General features: G+C 37.6%; 4 protein-coding genes and 1 non-coding gene across 6 annotated transcripts; 4 read left to right on the top strand and 1 right to left on the bottom strand.

Annotated features, from left to right (window-relative positions):
- Positions 1 to 1,640: 1,640 nt before the first annotated feature.
- TRNAV-UAC lies at positions 1,641 to 1,713 on the bottom strand. The gene has a single exon. It is a non-coding gene; the product is annotated as a tRNA-Val (tRNA).
- On the top strand, positions 1,655 to 4,279 carry LOC9312966 (translin-associated protein X). Of its 2 annotated transcripts, XM_021024766.1 has the most exons (8): positions 1,655 to 1,898; positions 1,997 to 2,103; positions 2,342 to 2,421; positions 2,538 to 2,679; positions 2,779 to 2,928; positions 3,020 to 3,221; positions 3,302 to 3,405; positions 4,192 to 4,279. In XM_021024766.1, exons 1-7 carry the CDS (start codon positions 1,814 to 1,816, stop codon positions 3,397 to 3,399), a joined length of 864 nt encoding a protein of 287 aa, XP_020880425.1. In that variant the 5' UTR covers positions 1,655 to 1,813; the 3' UTR covers positions 3,400 to 3,405; positions 4,192 to 4,279. The 2 variants fall into 2 exon arrangements, with proteins under 2 accessions (XP_020880425.1, XP_020880424.1); XM_021024765.1 differs by lacking the exon at positions 4,192 to 4,279 and having other exon boundaries at positions 1,656 to 1,898; positions 3,302 to 3,634.
- Positions 4,198 to 5,365, top strand: LOC9312965 (cytosolic sulfotransferase 13). Its single transcript, XM_002876851.2, has one exon. It carries the CDS (start codon positions 4,242 to 4,244, stop codon positions 5,214 to 5,216), a length of 975 nt encoding a protein of 324 aa, XP_002876897.1. The 5' UTR covers positions 4,198 to 4,241; the 3' UTR covers positions 5,217 to 5,365.
- Positions 5,366 to 5,431: 66 nt separating this feature from the next.
- LOC9312964 (cytosolic sulfotransferase 12) lies at positions 5,432 to 6,779 on the top strand. Its single transcript, XM_021024764.1, has one exon. It carries the CDS (start codon positions 5,652 to 5,654, stop codon positions 6,627 to 6,629), a length of 978 nt encoding a protein of 325 aa, XP_020880423.1. The 5' UTR covers positions 5,432 to 5,651; the 3' UTR covers positions 6,630 to 6,779.
- Positions 6,780 to 6,839: 60 nt separating this feature from the next.
- LOC9312963 (cytosolic sulfotransferase 11) lies at positions 6,840 to 13,014 on the top strand. Its single transcript, XM_021024763.1, has 2 exons — positions 6,840 to 8,071; positions 12,892 to 13,014. Exon 1 carries the CDS (start codon positions 7,068 to 7,070, stop codon positions 8,067 to 8,069), a length of 1,002 nt encoding a protein of 333 aa, XP_020880422.1. The 5' UTR covers positions 6,840 to 7,067; the 3' UTR covers positions 8,070 to 8,071; positions 12,892 to 13,014.
- The last annotated feature ends 6,578 nt before the right edge of the window (positions 13,015 to 19,592 follow it).

Here is a 19,592-nt window from a genome sequence, read left to right as displayed (position 1 = left end):
CCTCTAAATTTAATATATTTTAAGTCTTATTTTTCTTTATTCTACTAAATAATTGTAACTCTTAAAAATGATTGATTTATCATTAAAATATATGATAAGTTTATTTTTCATATCTCGTCATTTCGGAATATTTACTCGTTATATGTTAAAATACAATTATCGAATTTTATGTTTATCTAATCTATATTCAAAAATTTCATATTTTGTGTTATAAATTTATTTTTTTCGTTTTTTAATATTTAATTTATTCTATTGTAAATTATTATTTTTGTTTAATGAAATATAATAATATAAATTACAAAATGTGTGAATTAATTATCGTTTTAGTGTTTTTAGATTTAATAAATAAAATATGTGGAGTCCACACAAAATCAAAATAGGATGATTTGGATGATGATGTGGACACCCTAGATGGAGAGATAACTCTCCCATTATATATATAGATTATTCACTTGCTCCGTTCAACGGTTTAGGATACAGTGATTGTAGTTATGTTTGTAGCGTTTATACAAGTATACTAATGTTAATATCGCTCTATATACGTGTTTACATATATACAAATGTTAATAACGCTTTATACATGTATTTACATGAATACAAATGTTAATAATGATTCATGTACATGTTTACGTGTATATAAATGTTAATAACGCTCTATACATGTATACATAGATCCAATAACTTAACACTATAATTATTTTTAGCGCTCTATACATGTGTTTACATGTATACATATACAAATATCAAAATCGTCTAATAATATTTGTAGCGTGCTAATATTTTCCCAGTTTTTTTTAAAAAAACAAGAATTAATGTTACTCGGTCTGTTATTAAATGTTTGTAGAGTAAAGGTCAGCTCATAGCAGAGCATTTATTAACGGTCACTTCATCCTTTTTGCCAAAAAAAGTCAAGACTGAGAATCCCACGCGCATGACTGCGTATACATCTGGTTTTTATGTAATTCTTCTTGAACTAAGGGTCCTTTGTAGAGTTGTTTTTTTGTTTGTTTCTGACAAAATAGACTTTTGTCAATTTCCTAATTAGAAGCTCCAATTTTGTCTCTGCGCCAATCGTCCCTAGATTTTATCGCGTAAGATTATCCCAATCAAAACCATGGAAAAAAAAAAAAAAGAATCAATCAATTTGCAATTTAGAAAACAAGAATCACGTGTCTCCTGAAAAAACACTAAAAGTCTAAAACTAAAAGTCGCATTATTGCTCGGTGCAAAGTGCCTTCGGAGGTGTCCCTCCCCTCTTCACTCGGAGATGGAAGCTTTAATTTGGGCTATGAAGAATATCCTTTCAAGAGGGATCGATTGTCAGGTGTTTGAATCAGACTACTCGGAGTTAGTCTCGATGATACACTCATCGGATGAATGGCCTGCTTTCTCCAATCTTCTAGACGAGTTTGGTTTTCTCCGTCTCTCTTTCCCTTTCTTCTCGCTTTCTCTTATTTCTCGTTTATGTAATGTTCAAGCAGACTGCTTAGCCCGTTCTTCTAGACTTTTATTTTCTGAAGTTACTTTTGTAAACTCTACTCCTTCTAATTGGGCAACCAATCAAGGAATTATTTATTAATTAATGTGTGGTTGACAAAAAAAAAAAAAAAAAGTCGCATTATTGATATACTTAAAAAAGTTGGTGCTGCCCAGGATCGAACTGGAGACCTTTTGCGTGTAAGGCAAACGTGATAACCACTACACCACAGCACCTTGATGACTCCTTAGTCCCATTTTACAATTATAGTTCACAATGAAGCATAACGAATAACCTCTTCTTGAACTTCGAGCGAGCATCGGAGAAAGCAGACAGATGTTGAGTTGTTCTTCATCGGCGTTCCAAAGAGTAGCCTTTATGCTAATGGCTCCCAAATTAAAACCTCAGCGACTCCATCAAAGTATGTATACACACACTCACTTCTACAAATATCTATTGATTTGTGTGGTTTTCTATAGTGTAATTTCGTAACGAGGGTTTTGGAATTTTGTTGTGTAGTTGCAGAGACTGGTGTTGAACAATTGGTTAAGAAAGCTAGAACGATGAGTACTGAATCCTCCATGAAAGATGCTTTCTCTACTTACGCTGATTATCTCAATAACTTCGTAAGTGTTTTTTCCTCTGCTCGATGTTTGTTTCTGGGTTTATCTTGTTAGAAAGATTGAACCTTTTCCTATAGGTAAGATTTGTAGGTTTAGACAACTAAAGAAATGATCTTTCAAATTGTAACTTGGGTTTTGTATTGTGTCTTTAATAAATCTGAACCTTGCCTATAGAATCTGTAGTGAATTTGAGTATAAAGGAGGATGCTTTATCTGTTTTTCTATGATTTTCTCTTTGTAGAATGAGAAGAGGGAAAGAGTGGTGAAGGCAAGTCGTGATATCACAATGAACAGCAAAAAAGTTATCTTTCAGGTTCACAGGTAGCATCAAAACCTCTGTTTGTGTTGTTTTTGTTCATCAAGATTTTGTGTGTTTGTTGTGTTCATCAAGGTTCTGTTTGTTTGTTTGTTTGGTTTACAATGTTTTTATGTGGCAGGCTCAGTAAAGACAACAAAGAGGAGGTTTTGGAGAAAGCAGGGAAGGATTTAGAAGCAGTAAGGGATCAACATTTTGCCCAGCTAATGAGAGAGCTTCAAGGGACTGATTTTTGGAAGCTGAGACGAGCTTATTCCCCAGGGGTCTGTGAGAGATAAATTATTGATCTTTTATATATTCTGTTTTGGAAGCATTTTGGCTAACGATTTTGACTGATAGTTGTGGTTTTTGGTAACTTACAGGTGCAGGAATATGTTGAAGCTGCAACGTTTTATAAGTTCTGTTTGTCGGGGACGCTATGTACTCTCGATGAGATTAACACAACGCTTGTACCGCTTAGTGACCCTTCATTAGAGCCGTTGCAAATCAATATCCTTGACTATATTCTTGGGGTATTTTAGACCATCTTTATTTATGGTTAATACTTACTGCCAAAGATTTTCGCTATTGTTTGGAGTTCTAAACTGTGTTTTACTTGCACAGCTTGCAGATTTGACTGGAGAGCTAATGCGAATGGCAATTGGTCGAATATCAGATGGTGAAATCGAATTCGCGCAGAGGATTTGCCAGTTTGTTCGACAGATTCATAGGGAACTAATGCTAGTTGTGCCAAAGATGGATGACAGTTACGACATGAAATCCAAGATGGAAGTGATGCTTCAAAGTGTGATCAAAATAGAGAACGGTATGCACAAATTTCATATCCGCACACTATTAGATACCAACCAATACGTTTTTGTAACTCTTTTTTTGTTTGTTTATTAGCTTGCTTTAGCGTTCACGTGAGAGGATCAGAGTATATTCCGCTGCTTGGAGATGATGCGCCAACATCGTACCTATTGGGAGCTGCTGTTGTCGAGTGATTAAAAGTGAGTGGTCTTTTCCGTCTCTCGGACACATTTCTAGGTTCTTGTTAAGGTTGTTGTGTTTGCGACAAGTAGTATCGTTTTAGTATGGACTTATCTTCAGAGAACTTTAGCCACTTCTTGCTTCTGAGGAACTTTAAATCTCTACGCTGCAAGACTTTTTAAAAATGAATGGTTAGAACAAGTTGTAGAACTAATCTGTTTTTGAATGCAAGCTTTTATTGATAGATTACATTAGGAGCTAAAGTTTACTGAATCTAGCAGTTACTTTATTATTCAAGTTAATAAGTTTTCTTCACTTTTTCTCGATCTTTCGTAATCCAGAAAGTACATTTTTTAAAATCTTGTTGTTTGTTTGTGCTTAATGAGGAAAGATATATAGATTCTTATCTTTTATGCAGCTACATATAATGCATCTTATTATAGTTCGACATTTGGTACTTTTGTATAGGATTTTGACATTTGTTGTAAATTTATATCTATCATTCATAGAAATAGTTTTGTTAGAAATCATAAATTATTCTTTTGGAAAGAAAATGATAAAAATAGAGAAAAATCAAGTAAAAAAGTCTCACATTGTAAGATGTTCATAATCTAGTTATATATAGAGTTATGTGCAAGCAACACTACAATCTATGTGATATGATTATTGGTTTTGGTGTTTTTCCTTTTTAAATTAGTTTTGATTGTTTTCCTTTTTATTTTTAAGATTTCATGGCCTATATAAAGGGTTAAGAGGAAGCTTGCTTTAAATCTCTTTGTTCTTAAGCTTAAGCTATTCTATAACAGAGGGTCCATTAACAAGAGCAAGAGCAAAAGCTTTGGCTCATATAATCACTATGACAAAATCCGAAACCACTCTTTCGAAGTTATTGGTAGAATCTGAATTTTGCCAAGAATGTAAGGAGTTGCTGTCTTCTCTTCCTAGAGACAGAAGCTTTTATGCAGAGTATCTCTATCAATACCAAGGATTTTGGTACCCACCAAATCTCTTAGAAGGTGTTCTATACAGCCAGAAGCATTTTCAGGCAAGAGATTCAGACATCATCCTTGTAAGCAGTCCTAAATCAGGTACAACTTGGTTGAAATCACTCGTCTTTGCTCTGATTCATAGACAGGAATTCCAAACCCCTCTAGAATCCCATCCTCTGCTCGATAACAACCCGCATACTCTCGTGACCTTTATCGAAGGTTTCCAGTTTCACACTCAAGATACTTCTCCTAGTATCTACTCTACACACATTCCTCTAGGGTCACTCCCAGAGTCTGTTAAGGACTCGTCCTGTAAAGTGGTGTATTGCTGCAGGAACCCAAAGGACGCGTTTGTCTCACTTTGGCATTTCGTGAAACGTTTGACTCTCAAGGAGATGGTTGGATGCACAATGGAGGAAATGGTGAGTGGGTTTTGCAAAGGGTCTAGCGTTTATGGACCCTTTTGGGATCATGCATTAGAGTACTGGAAAGAGAGCCGAGAAAACCCAAAAAAGGTTATGTTTGTTATGTATGAGGAGATGAGAGAGCAGCCTCAGAATTCGTTGATGCGGATCGCCGAGTTCTTGGGATGTTCTTTTACAGAGGAAGAGATAGAGAATGGAGTTCTGGAAGATATCGTGAAGCTGTGTAGTCTTGAGAATCTGAGTAAACTGGAGGTTAATGAGAAGGGTAAGTTATTGAATGGAATGGAGACTAAGGCATTTTTTAGGAAAGGAGAGATTGGTGGATGGAGAGATACTTTAACTCCTTCATTAGCAGAGGAAATTGATAAAACCACTGAGCAGAAACTAATTGGTTCTGATTTTAGATTCTTTTGCTAAGAATCTGCTTAATCAAACTTAGTCCACAATTTCTTGAGTTTTTTTTTTTTAAAGTTGGTTTAATATGCATTAATACAAGTAAGGTTGTTGACTTCTTGTGATGGACCAAACTGGTCTGTTGACAAATAAAACTATTATTATCTTTGATTTTTAGACATTAGAGTCGTGATTCTCCTTCTGTCTTGTCTTGTTTTGTTATCTTTTGATATTATTCTACGTGCTCTTCAAGTAAAGGATGTGTTGACCACTCCACCCAAAATAATATCTTAGAAGCAAAAGAGAAATTGGAAGTTTTTGTGCTATTTACTTGTAGAACAAACTTCTCATACATATATAAAAGCACACAAGCATTTACCCTCATAGATGCAATAAGAGCTTAAGCAAAAGATCTCACACTTTCAATATATTTCAAGGTTGATCTATAACTCTTTAACAATGTCATCATCATCAGTTCCTGATTACTTGAGAGATGAAGATGTGACACAAGAAACAAGAGATCTGATCTCTTCTCTTCCAAAAGAGAAAGGTTGGTTAGTGAGTGAAATGTATCAATACCAAGGACGTTGGCACACACAAGCTCTGTTACAAGGAATCTTGATCTGCCAAAAACGCTTTGAAGCTAAAGATTCCGACATTATCCTCGTGACTAATCCTAAATCAGGTACCACTTGGTTAAAAGCTCTTGTCTTTGCTCTCCTTAACCGACACAAGTTTCCAGTTTCTTCTTCTGGTAATCATCCTCTTCTGGTTACCAATCCGCATCTTCTTGTGCCCTTCTTGGAGGGAGTTTACTACGAGTCCCCAGATTTTGATTTCTCGGGGTTGCCTTCTCCAAGACTGATGAACACGCACATATCACATCTTTCGCTGCCCGAGTCTGTTAAGAGCTCGTCTTGTAAGATTGTGTATTGTTGTAGGAACCCTAAGGACATGTTTGTCTCCTTATGGCATTTTGGGAAGAAGCTAGCTCCTGAGGAAACCGCTGATTACCCTATCGAAAAAGCGGTTGAAGCGTTTTGTGAAGGGAAGTTTATAGGTGGACCTTTTTGGGATCATATATTGGAGTATTGGTATGCAAGCCGCGAGAATCCGAACAAGGTCTTGTTTGTTACTTACGAGGAGCTCAAGAAGCAAACCGGAGCTGAGATGAAGCGGATCGCTGAGTTCTTGGGATGTGGTTTTATTGAAGAAGAAGAAGTGAAAGAGATCGTGACGTTGTGTAGCTTTGAGAGTTTAAGTAAATTGGAAGTTAACAAGGAAGGGAAATTGCCAAATGGAATGGAGACTAAGACTTTCTTTAGAAAAGGAGAGATTGGTGGATGGGGAGATACTTTGAGTGAGTCCTTGGCAGAGGAAATTGATAGATCCATTGAAGAGAAGTTTCAAGGTTCTGGTCTAAAATTCTCTTCTTGAATCAATCTTTGAAACTTGTTCTCATGTTTTTGTTTTGCTTCAATTATGTTTTCTTCAATCTTGTGAGTTTTTTTTTTCTATGTTGTTGTTGTTGTATGAATAAGATCAATCATGTTTGTGTTTTCTTGAATTATTATTTTTTTATAAAAAAAATTTGTCGCACACTACCACTTTTAGATTTGAAGCACATGCACATTTCCTAGACATGACTATTCAAGATAAGATTTCTTATCTTAATATAAGAAAATATGTTTGGCTTAAGATCCACTCTTGTCTCTTGATAGAAACGCGTACAAAACCCCTAAACACTTGTCTATGAAATATAAACATACATGTAAACTTGTAACGTCGAATCGTTCAAAGCATCAAATAAAATAAAAACTCTTTATATTCACATTTTTCACTATCCTCTCTTAATCTGTGTTCAAAATTATTACAATGGAGGCTTCTGAAGAATCTCACCTTCCAAACTACATGAAAGACGACAACGTTAGTCAAGAAACCAAGAACTTGATCGCTTCTCTACCTTCAGACAAAGATTTCATGGGTTATGGTCTCTACAACTACAAAGGCTGTTGGTACTATCCAAACACACTCCAAGCCGTTCTTGACTTCCAAAAACACTTCAAGCCACGAGATACCGATATAATCCTCGCCTCTTTGCCCAAAGGTGGAACCACTTGGCTCAAATCTCTTGTTTTCGCCGTTGTACATAGAGAAAAATACCGCGAAAACCCCCAAACCCATCCTCTGCTTTCACAAAACCCTCATGACCTTGTCCCATTTCTTGAGATTGAGTTATACGCTAATAGCCAAATTCCGGATCTCACAAAGTTTCCTTCTCCTATGATCTTTTCTACACACACACACTTACAAGCATTGCGTGAAGCTACTACAAAAGCTTCTTCACCTTGCAAAATCGTGTATGTGTGTAGAGGTATCAAAGATACGTTTGTCTCCGGCTGGCATTATAGAAACATGTTGCATCGCACCAAGATGGATCAAGCCACTTTTGAGCTCATGTTTGATGCTTATTGTAGAGGAGTTCTCTTATATGGACCCTATTGGGAACATGTGTTGAGCTATTGGAAATGGAGCTTGGAAGATAAGGAGAATGTTCTTTTCATGAAGTATGAGGAGATAATCGAGGAGCCTCGTATTCAAGTCAAGAGACTCGCCGAGTTCTTGAAATGTCCATTCACCGCGGAAGAAGAAGAATGTGGATCGGTGGAGGAGATCTTGAAGTTGTGTAGTTTACGAAATTTAAGCAATTTGGAGGTTAATAAGAAGGGGACAACGAGAATTGGTCTAGATTCTCAGATATTTTTTAGGAAAGGTGAAGTCGGTGATTGGAAGAATCATCTTACGCCTCAAATGGCGAAAACCGTTGATGAGATTATTGAATGTAGACTGCGAGGTTCCGGTTTGATATTTCAATAAGGTTGTTATTACGGATAAGGATCTGAGAAAGTTTGTTAAAGTGATTTTCTCATATTCATAAAGAAGAAGAATTACATTGCTATTTATACAAGTATAAATCTGTACTAAACCGTATACTATTCACAATTAATTAAACCGGATAACCCAATCGGTATACTAATCCAATAGTCCCCCTCAAGATGTGCAGAAGATGTTCTGAATGCTCATCTTGGATTTTAAGTGTTCAAACTGATGCGGAAACAACGGTTTAGTAAGTATATCAGCCACTTGATCCTCAGTTCTGACATGAAGAGTCTTAAGAAGCCCCTGATCCAACCTTTCCCGAACCGTGTGACAATCTATTTTAATGTGTTTGGTCCTTTCATGGAAAACAGGGTTTGTTGAAATGTAAATGGCAGCCGTGCTATCGGAGAAGAGAACCGGAACTGCAGAAGAAGCAACTCTCAAGTCCTTAAGCAATGTGTGTAGCCATACCATTTCACAAGAAGCAAGAGCCAAAGCTCGATACTCTGATTCAGCAGAAGAGCGGGAAACAATGTGTTGCTTCTTGGAACGCCATGAAATCAAAGATGGACCAAGAAACATAGTAAAACCAGTAGTGGAACGTCTACTGTCAGGACATGTTCTCCAATCTGCATCAGCAAAACCAGTAAGATGAAGATCCTCTGTTGCAGAATAAAACAACCCTTGGCCAACAGTGCCTTTGATATACTGAAGCACACGATACACTACAGCAAGATGGGCAGTCCGAGGAGCATAGGAGAATTGACAAAGCTTGTTAACTGCAAATGTGATGTCTGGTCTTGTAATTGTCAAGTACATCAATTTACCAACAAGCCTTCTATACATTTTGTCTTCCAAAAGATCACCATCAGATTTAGAGAGTCTGACATTTGGTATCATAGGAACAGAAACTGGTTTGCAGCCAAGCATTCCTGTGGAGGCCAACAATTCTAAAGCATACTTTCTCTGACAAAGAGATATCCCTTCAGTATTGCGAGCAACCTCCAAACCCAAAAAATACTTCAATGGCCCCAAATCTCTGAGTTTAAAACATTCTTTCAAAGCATTGGTTAAAGAAGCTGCAGCTTCAGTACTAGTACTGGCTATGACAATGTCATCGACATAAACTAACACAGTAACAAACTCATCCCCAATACCTTTCACAAACAAAGTGTGATCACCATGAGCCTTAAGAAAACCAAATGAGACCAAAGAGGCAGAGAATTTCTTAAACCATTGCCGAGAGGCCTGTTTCAGACCATAAATAGATTTCTTGAGTCTACAAACGGCATTAGATGGTAAGGAGTCCCCCTGTCTTGCTGCATATCCCTCTGGTAGTTTCATAAAAATCTCTTCTTCCAATTCTCCATTGAGAAAAGCATTAGAGATGTCAAGTTGAGTTAAAAACCATTTCTTAGAAGCAGATACCTTTAAGAGAAGCTTCACAGTAGCCATTTTGGCTACAGGAGAAAAAGTATCCGTATAATCCAATCCCTCCTTTTGAGTATATCCCTTGGCAACTAGGCGAGCCTTATACCTTTCAAGACTTCCATCAGCATGAAATTTCAAAGTAAAGACCCATTTACAACCCACTGCCTTTTTCTTCGGAGGTAAAGAAGTGATTTCCCAAGTATTTGTAGATTCCATAGCACCAATCTCCTTATCAACTGCTTCACACCATTCCTTTGAATTCTGAGCCTCAGAGTAAGATTGAGGAATAGGAATTTTGGTAATGCTATTAACATAAGCAAGATGATCTGAAGAAATTTTGGAGTATGAAAGAGAAGAATATATGGGATGATCAGTGTTATTTTGTAGGGAATAATAGTGGTAATCCTGCAAGTGTGCAGGACTCTTTCTATTTCTAGAGGAAGAAATTTCTGGTGGTAGAAGAGGAATAGATGGAGAAATGGATGGATTGATATTACCTGAGGACTCAGAATTCAGTGGTGTAAAAAACTCCAAATGTGCTTCTGCTGTACTGTTCTTTGCCAGGGGAAATATCTCTTCATGAAATACAACATTGCGAGAAATAAAAATCCTGTTAGATTCTAAATCCAAGAGTTTATAACCTTTGAAGCCAGCCGGATAGCCCAAAAACACACAAGCTCTAGCACGCGGTTGGAACTTGTTCCTCTGTTGTGTTGATGTTGATCCATAACAAAGGCAACCAAATGTCTTGAGCTGACTATAATCCGGTTTCTAACCTGTTAAAACTTCATGAGGAGTCTTGTTTGAGAGGAGCTGTGATGGTGTACGATTAATGAGGAACACAGCAGTCAAAACACAATCCCCCCAATAAGACAAAGAAACTTGAGATTGAAACAGAAGAGCACGAGGCACATTCAAAATGTGTTGATGTTTTCTTTCAACGACTGAATTTTGTTCAGGAGTTTCAGGGCAAGAATGATAAGAAACAATTCCCTTTTCTTGGTAGAATTTGTTGAATTTTAGCTCAGGAGCATTGTCAGAACGAACTGCTTTAACCCTGACTTTATACTGATTCTCTACCATAGTAACAAATGCAGGAAATACTGAAACCACTTCACTTTTGGTTTTGAGTAAGTAAATCCATGTAGCACGAGAGTGATCATCAACAATAGTAAAAAAATAACGATATCCTTCAACTGTATCCACTGAAAAGGGTCCCCAGACATCAATGTGTAGCAACTCAAAAATATCTTTACAAACATTGTTCTGAGAAGTATAAGATAATTTTTTCTGTTTAGCCAAATGGCATATATGACAATAAGCTGCTCCTTTATTCTTGTGTCTGGTAGTTCCCAAAGCTGTAGAAATAGCATCCAAGCGAGAATAAGAGGGGTGTCCAAGTCTCTTGTGCCAAACACTAACATCTACCACCGCATTGACTGAGAGAGAAGCATCTGGGATGACTGTTGTGTCCAACATATAAAGATTGGCGACTCTCCTACCTTGACCAATTGTTAATCCCTTGATATGATCCTGAATAGCACAAGAATGGGGATCAAAAACAACTCGGGAACCAAGATCATCAGTTAGAGAACTAATATTGATTAGGTTCAGTCTGAATTCTGGTATAAATAGAACATTCTTCAGATAAATTTCCTTGTTTATCTGAAGAGTTCCCACTCCACTGATTCTTATAGTCGGGCCTGTAGGGAGATTCACAGCACTAACAACAGAATTATCCAGAGTAGCAAACAAGGATATATCATGGCACACATGATGTGTGGCGCCAGAATCAATTATCCAAGATTGATTGGATAGAGTATGTTTAGATACTGTAAGAATGCCAACAAAACAGTAAGTGGAAGGAGAAAAAGAGATACCAGAAGGAGCAATATCAGACTGAGAAGTACTAGCACCACTGTTACCAGAAGGAAGCTGAAGCTGAGAGCTAAAAAGGGCAATGAATTGTTGTAGTTGATCTTTGGAGAGATTACCAACTAAACTGTCCAAATTAGCATGAGTTGCTTCAGGTGTAGCAGATAAGGCAACTTGTGCAGCAACATGGTGAGATTTCTGATTCTTCTCTGGAGTACGGCTTTTAGGAATGAATCCAGGAGGAAAACCATGCTTTTTGTAGCATCTTTCAGCAATGTGACCAACACGATTGCAATAAGAACAAATTGGACGTCCTTTATTAGGTCCAGAGGTGACATAGCAGATTGCTGGTTCAGACAGAGATGGAGAAACAGAGGGAGTAACACTCTCAGACATCTGAAATGTAGCCGGAGGAGTAGGAATGTTGGAGAATCCTCTTTGACTGTCATCCTGATCAAGAATGTTGTAGACCTCTGCAAGGCTAGGAAGTACTTTCTTCATGATAATCTGTCTCCTGATGATAGAATAAGAATCACTGAGACCTGCAAGGAACTTTACAATCTTAGCTCTCTCTGCCTTCAGTTGCAGACGAGTAGCTTTGCCACAAGTGCATGGAGCATCAGGTTCATCAGTACTTTCCAAGTTAGCCCAAAGAGTCTTCAGAGTAGTGTAATACTCAGAAAGGGACATGGATCCTTGACGGAGATCCTGAATCTCTTGAGTTAGATTAAATGTTCTCGGAAGATTAGTACGATGAAACCTACCATACAAGTCTTGCCAGATATCAACAGCATCATTCAATCTGAGGATACTGCGATAGATCTGAGAGGAAACAGAGTTCAATAGCGAGGACTTTACCATGCTATTACATCGTGACCAAAGACGAAAGTTAAGATCAGATTCTAAGGGACGAGGCAGAGAACCATCGATAAACCCAATCTTATTCTTAGCATCTAAGGAAATAAGCATCGCAGCACTCCAATCATCATAGTTCGTATCATCAAGATGGAGAGAGATGATTGTCAAACCTGGATGATCAGCGTGGTGCATATAAAATGGAGACTGACTTGGATCGGAAGAATCTGACATCACCACAACTCGCGAAGCTCCAGAAGCTTGAGAAGTAGCAGCTGGAGGAGTATCCGGAGGAGATCTGGCGATGACAGTCGATCGAGTCATTTTTCGAGCTGGAACCGAAGGAGAGTTGGCTGCAGTCTTCGATTTCACTGGCCTGCGAACAACACTCTTCTTAAACACCATTGTGAGATGAAATCAATCGAGAAAAGAAGCTTAGATTGAGATCAACAATGGCGAAAAAATCAGATCTGAGATCTGGATGTCTCTAATACCATATTACGGATAAGGATCTGATAAAGTTTGTTAAAGTGATTTTCTCACATTCATGAAGAAGAAGAATTACATTGCTATTTATACAAGTATAAATCTGTACTAAACCGTATACTATTCACAATTAATTAAACCGGATAACCCAATCGGTATACTAATCCAATAGTTGTGTTGTGTTCTTAGCTTTGAAATTCCATGTTTCTTCGTTTATGAACTTTGTTGAGTCAGTTTCGCTCAAATAATGTTGTGTACTAATCATTTACGTAAACTTAAGAACATTAAAACCAAATCATTTATACTCTCTCCGTTTCAAAATATAAGGCGTTTTGGAGAAACTTTTTTGTTTCAAAATATAAGTTGTTTTCAAGTTTCTATGCAAATTATATACTTCTTTAATATTTTATGATTATTTTATTATGCAGTCTCTTTATGTTTGGTTGAACTTTTAAAAAGTAGATCTTCTTAATCGGCGTGCTTTTACCTAAAACGTCTTATATTTTAAAACGAAGGGAATATAAGTTAGAAATTATCTTGTGGGCTTTTTGAAGTCTTTGTGGGCCTAACAACTGCTAGTAGTATTCGTTTTAGTCGAAATATCATAGATATCAATGCTTTTTGAGTGTCCTAGCTAATTTATTTTCCCGATTTAAAATTTAGTTTTTGTTGTTTATAAAGATCAATTATTTTTTTATAAATATATTATACGGCCATCTAGAGTCGTCCAAGTCATCGGATAATTTTATTAATTTATCTTGATAAAATATTATGATTTTTAGAAGCCCGAATTCTTAGTTGAAGTTTATTTGTTTTGTTTTGTTTTTTAATAAAGAAGCCTATATCTTTGTTTGTCTTGTTTTTTTTTAAAGTGTTTATGAAATCTATTGAGCAAGTGTATTAGTCAAATAATTATCGGTTTATCTCTACGACTGTTTTCATCGGAGTTGGACTCCAACAAATCGCGTTACTTCACATAATAAAGTTTGGATTATGGGTCTAGGTTAGTCGACCAATATACTCTATCCTAATGGTATTCAAAAGTAGAAGAAGTAAAAGAACTATTTTTTTTTTGAAAAATTTAAAGAAATAGAGAACCAACAATTTAGTTTGAAACTTCTTCTATTATTGAGATCCCGCAGACAAAAATCTGATGTGGCGATAGAATCAGCATCTAGTCAGGATGATGACATTTTGTGTACCACATGTATATGGCTGCTTTTAGTTTAAGTTATTTTATTCTTTTATTTTGTTCAAAAAAAATATTTGATCATTATCTTAATTAAAACCTTAAAAATATATAGCCGACGGAACTAATTAAATCGTCGGAAACAAAGTTGACAGAACACAAGTGTTCGCCAGAGAGAGTAAGCTCTAAGAGAATAACATAGGAGTCATAAATACAAAAAGAACTAAAAATATAAGAGATCGAAAATCCATACCCTAAAGTAGTCAAGTAGACCAATGACAAGTACTTAAACCCGAAACTACGCAAATGAACTAAGACCTATAAGCATTATGATTTCCAGAGATCTCTAAACTCGAATAAACTGAAAAATATAAAATGTTTGATCAAACGGTAAAAGAATCCTTCGAAAGGGATGAAAAACTATCTCTACAATTCTGAAAATTTAGGGTTCATAACTTGCCAAGGAGAAAACAAAGGTTGGGTTCACTTGCTTTCTAGTGAATTTTCTTTTTCTTCATTCCCAAATATTCATTATAAAAAGTGATTTTATTCTATTTGTCACCTTTTTGCATAGCTAACGGTAATATTAAACGAGAACAAAATTGGAGAGCGGTTCTACAAGGAATTTTAGTATTAAATCTTTAGCAACGACCATATTTTGCATTAAAAAAAAAAAGCAACGACAATATTATCCGGCGTGACTACTAGAAAATTTTGCAAGTAATTACTTAAAGTTAAAGCTAACGAAATGTTTGGTCTATATTTTTATTGAACATTCGTGGAAAACATGTTTGTTTGGCTGATTTTATGGGGCCACGGCTGGAGAAGATTCGTGGATTATGCATCCATCATGTCTTACTTTATAAACAAGTTAATGGGAATAATATAAATGGTCCAGCTAGATGTGGTGAACAATAATTATAGTGGTTTGGATGGATATTGACGATGCAACTATATACGTTTAAACATTATAAAAAATAAAAAAATAAATACTTTAAACATTATAAAATTTTAATTGTAGAAAGGAAAATCACTTTTGATACATAACTCATACTTAAGAATTGAAATTATACAAATAGTTAAATATGCATATAGCATGCCATCTGAAATTTTTGGCAACAAAGTTTGCTATGAGTTTTTCTATGCCAATACATGAACACGGCATGTTATTAATGTAGTGTCTTTTGTGAACAAAACTCTTGAAACTTGGATCGAAGGTTTAACTCAATAAAACTAATGTAAAGACACAAGTAATTCTTGTATGGAAAGATCTCGAAAATTCACAAAAGAATTGCTCATTCTCCAGCCTTAAACCCTTTACAATTTATTCTTTTTATTCCTATCTTTCAGTCACACGATTAAATAACGAGGACACATGTCACATGCACTTTGTTTATACGAAAATAGAAGTTCAAATTTTGGATAGAAATTGGTATTATTAGCCCAATTCCTAGCCAAGTAGAAGTGGCCAATGATCTGAACTTTTCTGAATATTAGATTTTTATATAATTTTTATTTATATTTAGGTTTTCTGGACATAAAAGCTGATGTGAATCGAACAGATGTGTATCTTTAAAGATCCTTTTGTCACTTTCACGTAATCCCTAATAGTTGGACCATCCGCACCACGGCTTTCGTAAACTAAATGTTTCTTTAACTAATCAAATTCTGATTTTCCTTGATCGTTCTTAAAAATAAAGAATATTTCTTGATACATATACATCTTAATCAACGCGTTTGGTCAAATTTGGTCGACACCAAAAATCCGGAGATTATTGAAGTGTGTTGTTACTGTTTAGTACTCGGTGGGTTCAAAAGTTGTTGTGATTTGATGCTTATCTGAAATATAGGTGGGAAACTCAGAAAGAATAGTGGGCCAATTACGAAATTTCTTGATTATGTTGCTTCAGTAGTTAGTCAAAAAGTAGACACAGTATTATCATGCAAAATAGATTTATATGATTGAAATATCAGCAAACCCTTAACTGGAGACGTGGCAACAAATTTAGAGATCCCATAATTCGGAGAAGGGGAAACCGTAAAACCCTAGCGACGTTGTTTCAATGCAGACAAGAACTTGTTTGAAGTGATCCTTGGGGATCCCATTACTTAGACACATGATTGGATGATACAATAAGGTCTTAAGAAACAAAACCCAAAAATCTTATAAAATCTACATACATTAAATACGGTTTCTTTGAACTAACATTCATAGTCTTAGATTTAATCCACTCTCTACGTAAAGAATATATTTGTTTAGGTTAAATGTTTGTATTGATACTCTTTTCTTTTGTACATCGTTTTATTTATTTATAAGAATCTAAATATCATTTGATTAGGTTTTACAAGATATTCAGCCTATCAAATCGGATTCGGGTCTCGTGTCAAAAAAGAATAAAAATATGGAAGCAAAACCACATGTAACTTAGTACATTGACAGAACCTTAAGCAATAAAGCTCACGGTGTCAAGATCATTAATAACAATCTTGAGAATCCGAGAAAAAAAAAATCGTGAAAAAGACAAGGGCAAGAAATAACTTGCTTTTGTACACCTTTATTGGAACTACATTGTTTTTCTAAGACCCCAAAAAGATGGTATGCCAGCAACATTAGTAACTACGTACAGGTTTTATCCAATTTAACTTAAGTTTGGCTATAACCATACAGAAACATATGCATGTGACCGGCATGACCCCTTCTTCTACGCAATTTTCTTTCATCTATATCCCAAACATGCGAACAACATTCTTTATTATCTTCTTCTTTAATTTTTTTTTTAAAAAATTTTGTTTATTTTTAACTTCTTATCATGCTTTTATACTCCATAGAGGAAGGTATTATAGAGTAAAATGCGACCGGCATGACTCTTTTTTTTTTTTAAAATATAAAATTATCAAACTTAATCACACAAAGTTTTATAGTCTTAGTTATTTATTCTTGCAAGCATGTCAAACGTTTGAATTTTAACTAAACAAAGTGATGTCATTGGTTGTAATTATTAAAAATTAATCCACTTCAGCCTCTGATGAGGTACTTATAAAGATTGTCGCTTTGTCCTTCTTACAAATTAAACTCCTCCTTTTGGTTCAATTTGCTCCAAACATGTCACTTTGTACTTATAAAGATTCTCACTTTAACACAAACCACTAGGCTACATGTTGGAATGGCATACTAGTTCTTAAATGATCAGTTTTTTCTTCCCAGCATGTCTGTTGATCCTCAAAATCACACAAGTACGTATTCGGAATATTAAGGGTGAAAGAAGAATCTCTTATTAAAAGAACGAGCCGACGACTACAAAAATAGACGAGCTAAAAACTGAGTATACGAGCCGAGCCGCAAAGTGCTCTGACGGTTGTACGATATTCTCTGTAAAAGCGGTTATTTCGGGCCCCCTTTCCAATCATTCTTTTTTTCTATTTATAGGGTACAGGGGTAGGGTACCCTGTACGTGTGAAATATCTTTTTTGCCCTTCTAGTCGGTGGAGCATCTAACGGGCCTTAAACGGGCCTCAGTTTATCTTTGAAGAGTGCTGGGCCGTGGGGATGATGGGCCTTGACAGGGGGTTTGGGCCCGAGCCCAAAACCCACCATCAACAGTAGCCCCCCAACCCTAGTGCGTAGTGATGACGCGGCTAGGGTTGCAATCATTTCGCCGTTCTCGTTTCGACTTCCTTCGCGTACTCTCGAGGCGCGTGTGATGGACGCTCTCTTCTGATTTGTCTACTGCCGCTCCCGAGGCATTGAAAAACGGGTCGTTCGCGTGTTGCGGGTGGCGAAGGTGTGATGATTACGCCGTTCTTCGAGACGCAATGATGACGCGTTTTTCCTCAATCGTCCCTCCTTATAAATACTTCGCTTCCTCCTCATTTCTCTCATTCTTTCTCCGGCTGCTATTCGGAATGCTTACGGCCTGATTCGTTTGGCTGAGCAATGTGGCGTCGAACCTCGTTGTTCCCTGTACGAGGAATTGACGACGAAGAAGAATTTTGGGAAATCTAAGCCGGGCTTGGTGTATACTCAGTCTTCGCTGACCCCAAAGTTGGTTGTTGGCGCGAAGAGTAAGACCAACGATTGGCTTCGTTGGTACTTCTTCGTTAAGGTCGACAACGATTCCGCTGGGGACGTGGTCGTCACGAATTACCATGGGTGGACTATTTCACCCGGTAGTTTGCTTATCCCTCCGAGGTCGATCCCTTGTCATCTGATAGTTTATCTAACTCGCTTTTCTCGTTTCTTTTCTTCTTGCAGTTCGTTGTCCCAAGATCTTCGACCCGTATCCTGAGAAGCTTCGCGACGACGTTAAGAAGATTATAGCTTTGTGCCCGTATACCTGGCCCAACGAAGAAGATCATGTTCGTCGCCCTTCCTCAAAACCGAAGAGAACGAGCCGAAGAGGAGGTCCTTCGAAAGCAAGGAAGGTTAACAAGACCCCAGGTTGGCCTTGATCTTTTCCTTTATTTCATTATTCGTTCGATGAGTGCGTACAATTTTTCTTATATTCTTCTCTTCCCTTTCTTTTACATGTCAGCTCCTTCAAAGATTATGGGGAAAATGAATGTCGACGCGGTGGGTGATTACTCATCAAGATACAAGAAGAAGTCGTCGGTGACGCCGTCAAAGAGGATAACCCGGGAAGAGGATGAGGCTATGGCCTTAGGGAGACGTCTCTCCTTAGCGGAATACGAGGCTAAGGAGAGTGAGCGACGATCTTCAGGTCGTCAAGACAGGAGAGAAGAAGGTGACCGTCGTGATCGACGCGGTCATGGTGTTGGCGGTGCCGATCGTTCGGACGTAAGATCCGACGTAGAGAGGGAGAGAAGGGAGAAGGAGGTGGCTGAGGCGCGGTCGGCTAAACTACTTGTTGCCGAGACTTCTCGTGACGTGCCCTTAGGTGGTAGGGAGGCCGTTCTGTATGACAACTCTCAGGCCGAGCCGACCAGAAAGCGGGCTGCGGATGAGTCCGAGACGGTGCGTTCGGAGCCGACCAAGAAACAAAGGACGGCCTGGGCCCCTGACTATAGGTGGCGATATGATTATAACGGGCGTGACGTTCATATCTCGACTGATTCCACATCCTGTGCGGAGCTGTTCCGCAAGATTCACGTCGGTCTGTCTCCTTTCTTCGAGCTCCAAGATATGTGGGAGAGAACGGCGTTCACTGACGCCGCGAAGAAGACCGTTGCGGTAATGTTTTAGAATTTTTTCGCTTTACTCTGTTGTTAAGTGCTTTGCTTTCTGACCGAGCTCTTACTTCTGTAGGCCGTTACCGCGATTGACAGGATGGCGTATATGTACGAGGGCCGTCTCCGCGTTGTTTCTGAACAGAACACGGCCTCGAAGGATCACCAGAGAGCCTTGGCGGCTGAGACGAAGAGAGCTGACCAGGCGTCGAGAGGTCTGGAAAGTGCTAACTCCGAGGTAAAGCTTCTTCGCGAGGAGGTCGCCAAACTGAAGGAAGAACGGGATAATGCTCTTTCAGAACTGGAGCGTTGTTTTGAGGAGTTGTCAAAGTCCCGAGTTGACTTTAAGCACTTGGCCGAGCAATCACAAGCCGAAGATGCAAGGCTTCGGGAGCGGCGCACCGAATACGCCCGTATTCACGTAACCAAGGCTCTCAAGGAGGCTGCCGACCAATTTCAGCAACGTCTCGACGGGATTCAGAGGCATTTCACCACTAGGG

The sequence above is a fragment of the Arabidopsis lyrata genome, assembly GCF_000004255.2.
Source record: "Arabidopsis lyrata subsp. lyrata unplaced genomic scaffold ARALYscaffold_5, whole genome shotgun sequence".
Classification (NCBI taxonomy): domain Eukaryota; kingdom Viridiplantae; phylum Streptophyta; class Magnoliopsida; order Brassicales; family Brassicaceae; genus Arabidopsis; species Arabidopsis lyrata.
Note: the sequence above shows the minus strand (reverse complement) of the source record. Positions and strands in the feature narration are given on the sequence as shown.

Bases quoted from the DNA above. Each gene is read 5' to 3' on its own strand.
- LOC9312966 (XM_021024766.1), top strand. From the start codon at position 1,814: ATGTTGAGTTGTTCTTCATCGGCGTTCCAAAGAGTAGCCTTTATGCTA. The intron at 1,899-1,996 runs GTATGTATACAC...TTTGTTGTGTAG, and splicing joins ACCTCAGCGACTCCATCAAA to TTGCAGAGACTGGTGTTGAA. The intron at 2,929-3,019 runs GTATTTTAGACC...TTACTTGCACAG, and splicing joins TCCTTGACTATATTCTTGGG to CTTGCAGATTTGACTGGAGA.
- LOC9312964 (XM_021024764.1), top strand. From the start codon at position 5,652: ATGTCATCATCATCAGTTCCTGATTACTTGAGAGATGAAGATGTGACA.
- LOC9312963 (XM_021024763.1), top strand. From the start codon at position 7,068: ATGGAGGCTTCTGAAGAATCTCACCTTCCAAACTACATGAAAGACGAC.
- LOC9312965 (XM_002876851.2), top strand. From the start codon at position 4,242: ATGACAAAATCCGAAACCACTCTTTCGAAGTTATTGGTAGAATCTGAA.